General features: G+C 47.1%; 1 protein-coding gene across 14 annotated transcripts in view; it reads left to right on the forward strand.

The window, feature by feature from the left end:
* The window catches only part of IRAG1 (inositol 1,4,5-triphosphate receptor associated 1), a 164,449-nt gene that overhangs the window by 40,858 nt on the left and 108,479 nt on the right, over positions 1-15,112 (forward strand). For 3 of the 14 annotated variants that reach the window (XR_003434539.1, XR_003434537.1, XR_003434538.1), the window contains exon 1: positions 1,924-2,570. The exons of 1 other annotated variant lie outside the window; for it this stretch is intronic. Coding sequence is in view for 6 of the 13 variants with exons in the window: in XM_027115395.1 (XP_026971196.1) it covers positions 2,504-2,570 (67 nt within the window). In the remaining 7 variants the exon portion in view is untranslated. Of the gene's footprint in view, positions 1-1,923; positions 2,644-15,112 lie in introns of those variants that run through there. 10 more of the 14 variants (XM_027115389.1, XM_027115390.1, XM_027115386.1 and 7 more) reach the window with 8 other exon arrangements.

Raw genomic sequence — 15,112 nt, forward strand, 5'->3', positions numbered from 1 at the left:
GGATGTTCCACATCACTAATCTTAGAGAAATGCAAATCAAAACTACAATGAGGTATCACCTCACACCGGTCAGAATGACCATCATCAAAAAATCTACAAACAATGAATGCTGGAGAGGGTGTGGAGAAAAGGGAACCCTCTTGCACTGTTGGTGGGAATGTAAGTTGGTACAGCCACTGTGGAGAACACTATGGAGGTTCCTTAAAAAACTACAAATAGAACTACTATATGACCCAGCAATCCCACTACAGGGCATATACCCTGAGAAAACTGTAATTCAAAAAGAGTCATGTACCACAATGTTCATTGCAGCTCTATTTACAATAGCCAGGACATGGAAGCAACCTAAGTGTCCAACGACAGATGTATGGATAAAGAAGATGTGGCACATATATACAATGGCATATTACTTAGCCATATAAAGAAATGAAATTGAGTTACTTGTAGTGAGGTGGATGGACCTAGAGACTGTCATACAGAGTGAAGTAAGTCAGAAAGAGAAAAACAAATACCGTATGCTAACACATATATATGGAATCTAAAAAAAAAAAAAGGTTCTGAGGAAACTAGGTCAGGACAGGAATAAAGACACAGACGTAGAGAATGGACTTGAGGACACGGGGAGAGGGAAGGGTAAGCTGGGACAAAATTAGAGAGTGAAATGGACATATATACACTACCAAATGTAAAATAGATAGCTAGTGGGAAGCAGCCACACAGCACAGGGAGATCAGTTTGGTGCTTTGTGACCACCTAGAGGGGTGGGATTGGGAGGGTGGGAGGGAGACACGAGAGGGAGGAGATATGGGGATATATGTATACGTATAGCTGATTCACTTTGTTATAAAGCAGAAACTAACACACCATTGTAAAGCAATTATACTCCAATAAAGATGTTAAAAAATAATAAAAATAAAAAACATATTTTTTGTTTTGTTTTGCTTTTTGCGGTACGCGGGCCTCTCACTGTTGTGGCCTCTCCCGTTGCGGAGCACAGGCTCCGGACGCGCAGGCTCAGCAGCCATGGCTCACGGGCCCAGACGCTCCGCGGCACGTGGGATCCTCCCAGACCGGGGCACGAACCCGTGTTCCCTGCATCGGCAGGCAGACTCTCAACCACTGCGCCACCAGGGAAGCCCAAAAAACATATTTTTTAATATAAGTATGTCTCATGGACTTTCCTGATGGTACAGTGGTTGGGAATCCACCTGCCAATGCAGGGGACACGGGTTCAAGCCCTGGTCCGGGAAGATCCCACACGCCACAGAGCAATTGAGCCCGTGTGCCACAACTACTGAGCCTGCGCTCTAGAGCCCGCGAGCCACAACTACTGAAGCCTGCACGCCTAGAGCCCGTGCTCCGCAACAAGAGAAGCCACCGGAATGAGAAGCCCACGCCCTGCAGTGAAGAGTAGCCCCTGCTTGCCACGACTAGAGAAAGCCCACGCGCAGCAATGAAGACCCAACGCAGCCAAAAATAAATAAATAAAAAAAATAAGTATGTCTTGTGCAATATCTGGGACATAGTTATACTAAAAGATAAGTGTTGTTTATCTGAAATTCATATTTAAGTGAGTGTCCTGTATTTTATCTGACAACCCTACTCAGGGCTTCTCTGAGCTGCCTCTAACTGCAGAAGAGGGCTGGAGCCCACATGTGACTGGTTCAGGGCCCGCAGTGCCATGATCTTTCTCGCGGGTGTGCTGCACCCAGGGTGGTGAGGAGTGAGTCAGGGCAGGGTGTGGACTTCCAGGAGACAGGCAGCCCTTCCTCACCTGTGTCCAGGCAGGAAACTAATTTCTGTTGATCAGCAAGTTTGAGGTGCTGGCACTCTGCTAAGCCCTTCAATATTATCTCATTGAATCCTCCTGCAACCCTAGGAGTTAGGCACGTGTGATCACTATTATTCCCACTTTAGAGAGGAGGAGACTGCTGGGTCTCCGTGAGGTTAAGAGCACAGGACTGTCAAGTGGAAGAGAAGGAATTGAAGCCCCGGGGCTGGTGCCAGGTCTGGGATTAGCTCATCTTCCAGGCCCTTCTCTCTGTTAATCCCAAGGGCTTAAGGTGGGGAGCAGCCTCCACCTCCGAATCCCTGGGACAGGAAATGTTCCCAGTTTCCCTGGCACTGGGCCAGGGTCTTGTCCAGGCTCACATGCTTGCTGGAGACTCCAGGCTGGGAGACAGATCTGCCGAGTTCCCCTGGTCCCCGTCTGGCCGGGACATGCCCAGCGGCATGAGCTGCCCGTGGGCACGGCCCTCCGCTGTGCCGGTGCCCGTGGGAGGGGCCCAGGACCAGCTGCTGCCTCTCAGGCCCAGCCTGCGCTGAGCCCCGGGGTGGCCTGGCCAGCTTCCCTGCCGTTAGCCCCCTGAGCCAGGCCAGAGGGGTCCCTGAGGAGCTCTGGGCTCTAAGTCCCAGCCCCTCTCCGAGGAGGCGGGCAGCGGGGCTCAGCAGCCAGAGGCTTCTCAGCTCTGAGCTCTGGAGCCAGATGTAACATTGACCTTAAATGGTAAAAGCTCCCCAGAGTGAAGAGAGGCTGGCCGGAGGAGGAAAGGGGAATAACTCAGTTTTAGGTAAGTCGTTGCTATCTCCAAGAATAACCTGCCTCTTCAGCTGGGAGCAAGGGAACACTTCTCCTCCTTAAAGGTACAGGGTGCTGGGATGGGGACGCCTGACTTTAACTTTCCAGGGGAGTTGGCTTGGTTGGATGGCATTTCAGCCGAGTATTTTTATTGTTGCTGTCATAATTTTCAAATAAGTGAATCTTGCCCGTCCTAACTTAACTAAATTGTGCTCCTTTTGCTTGCTGTTGTAAAGCATGCACAGGTTAGGGTGAAAATGTGGGTCTGGCTGGGCGTCCGCAACCCCAGATTTCCTGTGGGCCCCTGTGGAGCAATAGAGGGTCCCCAGATTACATGCCAGCTGGTCAGGGCTTTCCCCACACCGCCTGCTACCCCTTCCCCACCCCTGCTTGTGCTTACTTATGCCTCTCTCTGCCCCCCACTCCCACCCTTTGCCACCCGCCCCCTGTCCACCTTGGACCTTGTGATGGCCCAGCCCTGTCTCCCCCCTTGACCTGCCCCTGCTTCTGTCCCTGCACTTCCCATCCTGTATTCTGGTCACAGCCCCTGATTTTTGTCCCTGTCCCCATCTCTCCTGTCTCCAGCTTTGCCCCCGTGCTCCTTCCCTGCACCCTCAAGGGGTTGCCTGTGCCTTGCTTGTGCCCCTAGCCTGCACACCTCCAGGAGCTCGGAGTCAGAGCTATTCCTAGAGTGAGCGGCACTCAGGCTGCCTTTCTCCAAAGGAAAGGCCGGTGGAAGCCAGAAGCCAGAGAGGGGCCCAGTTGTCTGCTCCCTCCTGCCCAGTAAACGGCTGTAAAAGGCTGGAGATGCTCTGCAGATTGAGTAAATACAGTGCAGGATCTGGGACCCCTGGCTGGCGCTCACACCTCCCAGAGCTTGGCAACTGCTGCCTTTTTAACACTCACTCTTCAGACTGCTCTTTGAGGGTCTCGGGAGAAGTAAAGCAGCCCATGGGTCTCCTACAGGAGAAAGGAAGCAGCTTCCCAGGGCTGTTAGGCTGGGAGCACTAGGGAGCCAGACCGGCCAAGGGTTCTGTTGTCCCCACCAGGGGGCAGTGACGTGCTGGTGAGACAGGTGGACTCTGGACTGCCCCTCAGCCGTCCTCTCTGTGGCTTGGCAGTCAGCAGAGGGACTGTTTGATGAGGAGGAACAGAGGCCCTGATGGGTGGGGAGGAGAGATTTAGGAGCCCCCAGACTCTGCTCTTTGAGCTCTTTGAGGCAGGGGACAGAGATAGAGAACTCAGTTCTCTTGTAGTAAAAGCAAAAGGAAGCAGGAGAGAAAATGGATATGAATTGACTTTGTGCCAGGGTCTGTGCTAGAACTGTTATTTAATTTAATTCCTGTGGTAGAGGTGAGGACATTGTGGATGAAAGAGGTAAAGCGATATGCTTAAGGGAACACAGTCTGTAGGTGATGAGCAGGGATTCCAGCTCAGGCCAGCTTGGTCCAAAGTGGGCACTTCCAGTGTTAGATGCCACCCTGCCTCTAGTTAGTAACCAGGGTCTCGGGCAGTTATTGAGCATCACTGTCCAAATGATGGGAAGATCAAGAGGATTGCATTTGCCCCATGAACCTTGGAGGCCAGACCCTGAATTCAGGTGACAGCCCAGGGCAGCCTCACTGGTTGAGATGCAGAGGCAACACCGACTCCGTGACCTTGGACACACCCTGCCTTCTCTGCGAGGGCCTTCCCCATGGGAGAAGGAAAACAGGTCAGCCAGCCAGACAGAAAACCTCTCTGCTAATCGGCTACAGATGTAAAAAAAGAGTTAGAGAAAGCTGGGCTTAATCACCTCTCATTACTTTCTTCCCAGTACTTTTAAATTTGTAATTCTTATTCAGAGTTTTTCCCTGGTAATAAAAGTAATGTGTATTCTTTGCTAAACTTTCTAGGAAAATATAGAAATAAGTATAAGTAAGAAATTCAGAAATAAACATAAAGAAATAAAAGTTCCCTCTGGAATCCTATCACTCAGAGATAAATATTGTTAATATTATATTAATATTCTTTATATTTTCTTTATATTTCTTTCTTTATATTTCTTTCTTTATATTTCTTTATATTTCTCTATATTTTATAAAACTAGGGCCTTACCATGTGTGGTTTTGTAGTCTGATTAAAAAAAATTTTTTTTAAAGGGAATTCCCTGGCAGTCCAGTAGTTAGGACCCGGCACTCTCACTGTGGTGGCCTGGGTTCAATCCCTGGTAGGGGAACTAAGATCCTGCAAGCCACGAGGTGCAGACAAAAAAAAAAAAAATTTTTTTTAAAGACTATTTTTTTAGAGCAGTTTTAAGTCACAGCAAAGTTGAGAGGAAGGTCTGCATAGAGATTTCCCAGATCCCCCTGGCTCCCACACATGCAGATCCTCCCCCAGCATAGCAGCCCGACCAGGGTGGCACATTTGTTACAACTGATGTGCCTACACTGACACATCATAATCACCCAAAGTCCGTGGTTTACCTTAGGGTTCACTCTTGGTGCTGTACATTCCATGGGTTTGGACAAATTGTATAATGACATGTATCCACCATTATAGTATCATACAGAGTATTTTCACTTCCCTAAAAGATCTTCTGTGCTCCAGCTCTTCATCCTTCCCCACCAACCCCTAACAATCACAGATCTTTTTACTGTCTCCGTAGTTTTGCCTTTTCCGGAATGTCATACAGTTGCAGACAAACACTATGTAGCCTTTTCAGACTGGCTTCTTTCACTTAGTAATATGCATTTAAGATTCTTCCATGTCTTTTCATGGGTTGATAGCTCATTTCTTTTTAGTGCTGAATAATATTCCATTATCTAGATGCACCACAGTTTATTTGTCCATTCACCCACTGAAGGACATCTTAGTCTTTTTTTTCAATTTTTTAAACACCAAAGTATAGTTGATGTGTAGTATTATGTAAGTTACAGGTATACAACATAGTGATTCACAATTTTTCAAGGTTGTACTCCATGTATAGTTATAAAATATTGCTATATTCCCTATGTTGTACGTTATATCCTCGTAGCGTATTTATTTTATACATAATAGTTTGTACCTCTTAATCTCCTACTCTTATCTTGCTCCTCCCCCTTCCCTCTCTCCGCTGGTAACCACTAGTTTGTTTTCTATATCTGTGAGTCTGTTTCTTTTTTGTTATATTCACTAGTTCATTTTATTTTTTAGATTTCATATATATGTGATATCATGCAGTATTTGTCTTTCTCTGTCTGACTTATTTCACTTAGCATAATGCTCTCCAGGTCCATCCATGTTGCTGCAAATGGCAAAATTTTGTTCTTTTTTATGGCTGAGTAGTAGTCTGCTTTTTTTTTTTTTGCGGTACGTGGGCCTCTCACTGTTGTGGGCTCTCCCGTTGCGGAGCACAGGCTCCAGACGCGCAGGCTCAGCGGCCATGGCTCACGGGCCCAGCTGCTCCGCGGCATGTGGGATCTTCCTGGACTGGGACACGAACCCGTGTCCCCTGCATCGGCAGGCGGACTCTCAACCACTGTGCCACCAGGGAAGCCCTAGTCTGCTTTTTTTTAACTGAACATTCTATCATGATTATTTTCTCATGTCATCAAAGATACTTCAAAACATGATTTTTAAGGGGTTGTATCCTACCAAATAATTTTAGCTGTGCAAAATTTAATCATCATTCCTCTCGTTGGGCATTTGCAAATGTGGTTTTTCTTTGGGGCCTGTCTCAGTGGCACACACATGATGGCTTTTCTGTCCCTTTTGTGGAGTTTGGAAACTCTGCGCTCCCAGGTGGGCTTGTGCAGTACACCCTAGAGTGTGGGCTTGTTCTGCAAGATGATATTAAGTGGGATACTGACTCAACTCGCAACACATGGACTCACATCGGAATTGCCTTTTAAGTTCTTTTCTGTCCATCTGAGTTAGCCCAGCAGTGCAGGTGCTGCAGGACTTTCAGTACTAAAACCAGACGTCAGGCAAAACCAGGCAAATCAGGGCAAGTTGTTCTCCCGGGTTTGAACCTAGTGTGCAGGTTTGAACAGGTGTGGTCAAAAGAGCACCGGCTCCAAGTTGGGAGGAGGGCTTGGCCTTGACCAACTCTTCCCTTGTGATCACAGTGGCAGCTGGTGCCTGGAGCTTGAGGCAGCATCTTGCCCTGCTGGAGAGCGCAGGCCCTGGAGTGACCATGTGACTCCACCACTGACCAGCTATATACCTTGAGCCACATCTAACCTCTCTAAGCCTCGGTTTCCTCTCCTGTAAAACAGAGATAATGATGGTGTCCACTTTGTAGGGTTAAATCCCTCAGCCTGGTGTCTGCTCTTAGCACCCAGTAAACATTAGGTATTATTATTTCTGGCCTCTGTCCGTCCCCCCTCAGAGATTCCATCAAGGACACTTTTGGACTGGTTGTGAGGCTCTGACTGACCGTAATTCTGGGTCCCAGGCTCACCTCCATTAATGCGCCAAGGGCAGTAGCAGACTTATGCTCTAGATGACTGGACATTGGTACCTGGTGGGGTCTTTAAGGAGGCTCAGTAAAAACACGTTCTTCCTCCACTTAAGTTCTAATGCTTGTCGAGAAGTCAGCCTAATATCACCCTTATGACTGATAAAGTTAATAGGAGAATGTGGTTTCCATTCCATTCCAAAGGCAAGCAGGCTTTCTAATATTGAATTGAGCAGACTTACCCCCCAGCCCTATGTAGTGCCCTCCAGGGGAGGCAGGCCCCTTTAAATCTTAGAGCCTGGAGGAGCAGAGCAGAACGTGTGTCCCAAGAGGAAGGGAAGAGGAAAGGGCTGACTATTCATGTTAACACTTCTTGAACTCACCATCAGACAGCCATTCCCCGGGGGCAGAGCCAGGAGTCTTACATTTTTGAGGCTCCTTCCACACGGAAGGAACAGTCACGTATGGAGAAGAAGCATTATGCTTCTAACAGAACTGCAGTGATGGTCTGGCCCAAGTCATGTTGCTAAGCTTCAGGGCAGCCATGTGGTCCCAGGAGGGCAGGCACCCCAGCTCCTCTGCTTTCTGCCTGATGGAACGTCACCCTTTCTCCTCCTGAGATGCCTGAGAGGCACCTGTTTGAGGACAAGTGCTTCCCTGGACAAGATAAGCATCCAACTAGAAGTATCTGGTGTGATCTTTTTCTTTTTTTTAATGCAAGTTCCATTTAGGCAGCTCCAGTGAGGGAGAAAATGACCATTCTCTCCTCTGGGATACTTCATATAGACAAGAGAAGAGAGGGAAGGAAACTACCTTTGTTTGGACATGCTGTACATGCCAGGCATCTTGTGTATAATAGCTCATTAAGTCTGTACTGTGGCCATATAAGGGAAATATTTATGAGCAACAGATTCAAGGAGGTTAGGCCACTTATCTAAGACCGTTAACTAGTAACCAGTAAGTGAAGAATGGGATGTCAAATCCAAAACTATCAGATCCCCAATCTGTAGCAATTCCCATCACTCTGTGGCTTATACACCAGGCCACAGTGCAGAGTGAGAATGTCCAGCCCTTGTCCCTGCTCCTACAGTTTGAGCCCAGGAGGCCCCCGCACTGCTGCTCAGAGCAGAGGCCCTGAGCTTTGGGGGCAGGAGTCTGGGGCAGCTGTTCCACTAGGCCAGCTCTACTTTGCATCTCTCTTTTGTCTCCTTTTAGCCTGTGACTGTCTTTATCAGGTCTCATAACCTTGTCCATGAACAAGACCCTTCTTCTGTTTAGTTGGAAAATACAAGTCTAGAACCATGAACTTTTTATTGGCAGGAAATGCCATGTCCTACATTGTGAGTCTTGAGTCACTCTGACTCACCAAGGCTTGTGTTGGAAAAGTTCATAGATATGGCCATGGTCACCCAATCTGCCACAGAGGCAGCATGGAGTAGGTTGGGACCTCAGGTTGTCAAATCAAATGACCTGAATTCAAGTCCCAGCTCTGCAACTTACCGTGTGACTTTGGGGGAAATGATCTAACTTCTGTCTTACTTTTCTGAACCGTAAAATGAGGCTGATGGTGATAATGATATAACTTGATCAAAGAGTTGTTGTGAAGATGAATGGATTGATGTATCTACAGTACTTGTATGTGTATAGGTACTCAATAAATAATAACCGTTATTTAAGCTCAGATTAACACCAAGCACAGGTAATTTCTCTATTTTGTGGCTCCAGATGGTCATGTTTCCCTAAGGGCTGTCTTGCCATGATATTTTCAATTTGTTTGGGGATTAGTTCCCTGGTAAAAAGACTGTAATGTCCTTCTGAACTTCTTAGCTAAGACATGTTTCCTGTTTCCCAGCTGAAACAGGAAACTGGTCCCTGATGGAAGGTGATGCTGATGAGGCTGAGTATTATTAGGAGGAATCTAGATGGTGGATGCCAAGAGGAGTCCCTAAGGAGCATGATCTTGGGGATATTCAGGGTCCTGGACCTATCTCTAAGCCTGGTCATTGGTCTGGAGTTGATTATGTACATGGAGACTGACTCATGATAATCAAACTCACAAGAGACTGAAGTATGTAATTCTGAATGTCTGTGTGCTAATGTATTGGGAGGGATTACCCTTTCCAGTGACCACAATGCCTGGGAGATGGAGATTTTGCTCAGAAGGTGGAAAGTTCTGAGGGGTATTTCATGTAGGCCATAAAGTGGCCTGATAGCCATCTCTGCCTACAACAGAGAGACTCCCCCAGAGCACAGGAGAGGTCTCTCCCCAGGGAACTTTAGATAAGCATTTCTCTTTGGAGTTCGCTTTGTCTTCTGTAGAAAGATGGGATTTGTTGGAATGTAGTTCAGAGAATCAAAGGAAGGAGTAGACAGGCTCCAGGAAGACAGCCCCCAGGGCAGTGCTAGGGACCTGGCAGTAGGAACTTGCCAGTGTTTTCTCTAGAGCAGAGGGGTTCTCTAAAGCAAAGGGCTTTTGACGGTTCATCTCATCAATTAAAAAAAATTTTTAGTATGCATCTCTAATTTATGTGTATTTATTTTTTTATGTGTATTTATTTTAAATTATATTCATGAGCTACTGTATTAATGTTATTTTATAAAACATGTAAAATTAGAAATTTTATGTTTTTAACAGTGCCAGCAGCTTTTTTTTTTTTTTTTTTTTGGTTTTCCTTTAAAAGGGTTTTTTTTTTTTTTTTTTTCCGGTACGCGGGCCTCTCACTGTTGTGGCCTCTCCCGTTGCGGAGCACAGGCTCCGGACGCGCAGGCTCAGCGGCCATGGCTCACGGGCCCAGCCGCTCCGCGGCATGTGGAATCTTCCCGGACCGGGGCACGAACCCGTGTCCCCTGCATCGGCAGGTGGACTCTCAACCACTGCGCCACCAGGGAAGCCCTAAAAGAGTATTCTTTAGTAAGAGAAATGTGATTAATTGTGCCTCATTATATTTTAAGATCTCAGCACTTTGGAGAACCCCTGGCTTTAATGACTCTCATGGTTAAACCAGCCACTGTACCAATCAGTCTCCCAGTAAGGAACCAAATCCAACTCAACTGGCTCAAGAGACTTTAACAAAGGACTATTTATAGAGGTTTGGAAACCACAAGGGATGAGGCCCAGGTACGCCCCCAATCTAGCAGCAGCAGGGAGCCGTTACCAGCCCTACCCAGGAGGGGCGAGAGAAGAAAATATTGTGATTGGAAGCCAGTGAAGAGCCGGGGAAGAGGGACCATCCAGGATGAGCTGTAAGTAGGGAGGGATACAGCCACTGCCACAGATGTAGCATGGAAGAAAGGAGGGGGCAGGGAAGGAAATGCCCAACCTGTCTCTCCCCCGACCTCCTGCTGGTCCATTGGCCAAACTCAGCCAGCAAGCATGGAAGCCCAAGTGATGCATCCCATAGTTGTCATCTGGGAGCAGAGAATGGATCCTGGGGCAGGGCAGGGAGAGGGAGGCCAGGCAGAGGATAGCCAGCTCAGATAGCTGATGTGGAAGAAGGGTATCCTTACTTACTGAATTCTAAGTGAAATTTTCAATTTGATCCACCAGTTTGTAAAAACTTTTTTGAGAGTTGCTTGTGGTGTTAGTGGTAGTAATATCTTCACTCCTCATTTTTTGCAGGAGGCTTTTAAGGCACTTGCGCATTTTATGGTGGTTGGCTTGGTTAAAACTAGATAAATATATTTCATGAATCCATTTGGGCACATTCAAGATATATCATACTTCGCTGAAAGCAAATGACTACATGAGTGCGATGTCAGTCCCTTAGCATTGGAGAATTTCCCCTGTTCCCTCAGGACATCGCACAAACTGGTTGTGACAATGACCTTTCAACATTGAATGAAGGCACCATTGCCAGTCTACTTATTTAATACTAAGGAAGTAAAAATAAATAACAGTTTCCAACTGTCTTCCCATATTCCACTGGATCATCTTGCATATTCCCTGGGCGTGCATACCCCACCCTGAAGACCACTGCAGTAGGGCTCAGCTCCTATCTTGACCAGGTTCCAGTGGTTCCTAGTCTCTGTCCAAGGTCTTGGGGGAGAGACCCCGATGGGCCCAGCTTGGTTGGGTCAGTACCAATCAGCCATGGTCAGGTGATAGGAACATGGGGTATCGATGTGGCCGTGGGGAGCCATCCCTTGTATATAGGGGTTCCTTTTAGAGAAGGGGAAATTGCTGAAAGCAAAAGTCTCTTCAAAAGATCTCGTCACATGCTTATAATTGTCTTCCTGTCCTGCCTTCTGGAGATCCTGGTCAAGCCTCCCATCTCTTCAGCCACATTTACAGACAATTTCTTGGGTTACTTCCATAGATGACTAATCATATCCCTTGCATGTGGTTTTTCACATGGCTGTACTTCAGACGGCAGCCTTGTTTCCCTACTGTTGTCCCCATGTAGAACCAACATTCCCAACAATTCTGGGGTTCACAGGACCTTACACTGGTTGGGGCAGACTATTTCTCTGGTTAGCTGGGTTCAGCAGAGAAAGATGGGTGTGGTGATTACCTCAAGGATGTGGCACATTTAGATCCAGAAATGCTTGCAAGTTGTCCCTCTCTCATGACTCCTACAGTCTGTAAACCATAGAAGTTGCATAGGCACGGGAACAAAGAAAGCCTGACTTTTCAGAGTCCTGGACGGGGAGGTTCAACTTGCTGAAATCCCCAGGAGCTTGTTTCACTTGACAATAACAAGAGTAATAATAATGTACTTATTTCTATCACAGCTATCATTTATTGAGCACCGGCTACATAGTGTGTTAAATGCTTTACATACATTATCGCATATTTCTGCAATGCCTTGTAAGATCGGTAATAATAATATCTATATTTTACTGATGAGAAATTGAGGCTTTCTGAGGTTCACTAGTTCACTCGGGTTTACACAGTGGAAAGTGGCAAGGTCAAGGCTAGGTTGCCCTTGATGCAAAACACACACAGCCCATCAACAGATAGAATCTCACACTTGGAACTATCAGGCCAGGAGGAGATAGATGCTGGGCCAGTAAGAGTTTTCAAAAGGTTAGATCATTATGGGTTTATTGAGAAGTATTAAGGGAGGCTAGAACCGTGGCAGGTTTAAGGTGGTTCTTGGTAGATACTAAGTGAATAAAAGAATGAACCCTCCCAGGTCTGAAAACAGTAAAAGCCTTCCAATATCCACCCCTGGTGCTGAAATGAAGACAGCATATAAGCAGTGGTCCCAGGTCCTAGGCTTGGCTCTGCTTCCAACTCATTTTGTGCCCTTGAGCACAAAGGTCCCTTCTGAGACCTTGGTTTCCTCATCTGTGAACAGTTCACCCTCCAAGGCCCAATGGTTCACCCCAGTGATTGCATGATTGAGGCCAACCCAGAGCAATAATTGTGTCAGATGCTGCATCTGTGACAAAGGAGGATCGCAGATGTGTTAGAAGGGTCAGCTGTTATTGTCCATTCTCTAAAAGCCCATGCAGTGCTTTTGGGAACAGTCAGAACTGGCATCAGGTCCAAAGTAAATGGATGGCTGTGTTTTTAAGAAAACATTTACTGCTGAAGGGACTGCTTATTCATTCTCTTTTTGTTAACAAGGCATTTGACTCATGCTTTGGACAGTTGCTGCTCTGATCATTGTCGCTAACAAAAGCAGCCTCTGGAGCCTGGTCCCTCTTCCCTTACACTATGGGGCCAGCTGCTCCCAGCCCTCCATCTCGAGGAGCACATGAGTGTGTCCTGTGGGGTGGGGATCGGGGACAAAAAGACTGGAAGTCCCTTGGAAGGGATTTGGGGCACCAGAATTTGGGGGCCTCCAAGAGGCATTGGGTACCCCTCAGAGCTCCCTACGTGGAGATCTGGAGAACTGAGGAGACTCAGAAAAATGGTATAAGCAGCTAACTACATCTTGAGGACTAAGTCTAATGCAAGTTGAAATGCCCATCTCCATCCTATAGCCAGAAATTCTAGAAGAGACCATCCTATATGGAATATATAGCCAGCACTAAGTGAGTATATGAATGCCAAGAGCTCCTGGATGGCCTTGGCTGACAAAACCGTTCTCTGTTGCCCAGTAGCACATTCTCGTTCTGTATCTCATGTGATCCTCCCAGAGGACCATGGAGCCACGTGATCTGTGTCACCTTTCATGAATTCTTCAGATTTCACAGTCTTATGCACTACAGATATCATAGCTCCTTCCATTGCCCCCACCCCTGCCCCCAGGGCCACAGTAGGATTTTGGTGAGCTCTAGGCTTTTTTTTTTTTTTACTTTTTGGCTGTGCCACGTGGCATGCGGGATCTTAGTTCCCTGACTAGGGATCGAACCCACACCCCCTGCAGTGGAAGCGCGGTGTCTCAACCGCTGGACTGCCAGGGAAGTCCCTGGCCCCTAGGCATTTTTGACTTCATGAGCCCCTTCTTGCTTATGAAATTTATAACTCTGTTGGTGTAAAGATAAATATATTAATGTTATCTATTAAAACATTTTTTACCTAAAAGTTCATTTTTTTTCCTTCTGACTCTTAAAAGCAATTAAAACATTTTAATGGGCACTAGGCGCTGTTCCTACCCGATATAATGGATGAGTCAGCCCTGGCCCCTCACCTTACTGTTCAGAGCATGGTCTAGGGACGAGCAGCAACAGCATCAGCTGGGAGCTTGTTAGAAATGCAGACTCTCAAGTGCTGCCTCAGAACTACTGAACCAGAATCTGCAGCTTAACAAGACCCGCAGGTAATTTGTGTGTGTATTATAGCCTGAGACATGCTGTCTACCACACTGTCCCGTGGTACCGCTGGGGATATCTGAATCATAGGTCACACTGTTACCCCAAATTACAGCAAGAAGTTCAGTAACAGAAAATCCTATGTGAAAGATAACATCTAGCGTTAAATGGCTGTGTAAATGCCAAGAATTCCTGGACGGCCCTGTGTGCCAAAGGTGTCCTCCTCTGTTACCCAACTGATGTTCTCTCTCCTCTTCCCCTCCCCCACCCCCATACACACACACACACACACTCACACACACACACACACACACACACACACACACACACTCAGTGGAGAAGTCAGTCCCAGGCGGAGGGGTCTGACCTCTTTTTCTTCTGAGTTGGTCCTTCCAGTTTTTCTGTGAAGCACCTGGCCTCCAGAGCCATCTCAATAGAGGTAGAGGCAGATGTAGGAGGCATAGCCCTAAGTTCCTCTACTCAGAGGTGACACCCAGTCTCTTGGGCAGAGCTAGTTATACGGCCCCAGTCAACTGCAAGGGAGGCTGGGAAATGCAGGGGAACACAGGAGTATTCAGGGAGCACTAACCATCTCTGCCCCAAGTGGAGAATCAGTGAGACAAGTAACAGCTACTGCAGGGCCTGAGGCCTCCCAGAGGCAAGACATTAAGAAACCGGGATGTGAACAACTAGAGACTCAGAGTTTGCAGAGAAGTCTTTTAAAAGCTGAGAGAATTAACTCAGAGACAAATGCCTGCCCTCCCCCAAGGTCTTACTCTTCCAGTAAGGGGGAGGGGAGAATCAACTGGGCAACAAAGAATGGTTTTGGCAGCCAAGGCCATCCAGGAGTTCTAGGCATCCATAGACCCACTTACTGCTGGCTATATATTCCATACAGGATGGTCTCTCCTAGAACTTGTTGCTACAAGTTGGAGACTTAGTCCCCAGGATGCACACTTAAAGCAGCTAAGATTTTAGGTCGGTTGCAGCAGCTACTGTAAATTACCCTAATTCATTACCCAAGCACCCTTGTCATAGACCCCTCTCCCATCTCCCCAGAAGGAAAGTGACAACCTGTCACTCAGGCTGTCCTCTCCTCGTGGCTTGACCATCCAGCCTCTGCCTGCCTAGTGCTCTAACCCCACCTGCTCTGTGCCTTGCCCCTGGATTAGGGGCTTACTACATTCTATGTTATAGGGAAGGAAACTTGAGATCCCACTGGAAAATAAGTAAGGAGAGTGCAGAATCTTGGTCTTCTGACCTTTACGTGCCTATCTGTGAGGGAGAAAAAAATGAAGTAGAAATAAAAGGAGGCTTTCACAGGCATCAAGGATAGGAAGCGTTATTCCTAGGGAGCCACAGCTGTCTTTTAATTGGCTTTGCACCATCTTCATTAAGAGGTTTTATAATAT

The sequence above is a fragment of the Aethalodelphis obliquidens genome, unplaced genomic scaffold (genome assembly GCF_003676395.1).
Source record: "Aethalodelphis obliquidens isolate GAN/ISIS:26980383/991018 unplaced genomic scaffold, ASM367639v1 scaffold14, whole genome shotgun sequence".
NCBI classification, from domain to species: Eukaryota; Metazoa; Chordata; class Mammalia; order Artiodactyla; family Delphinidae; genus Aethalodelphis; species Aethalodelphis obliquidens.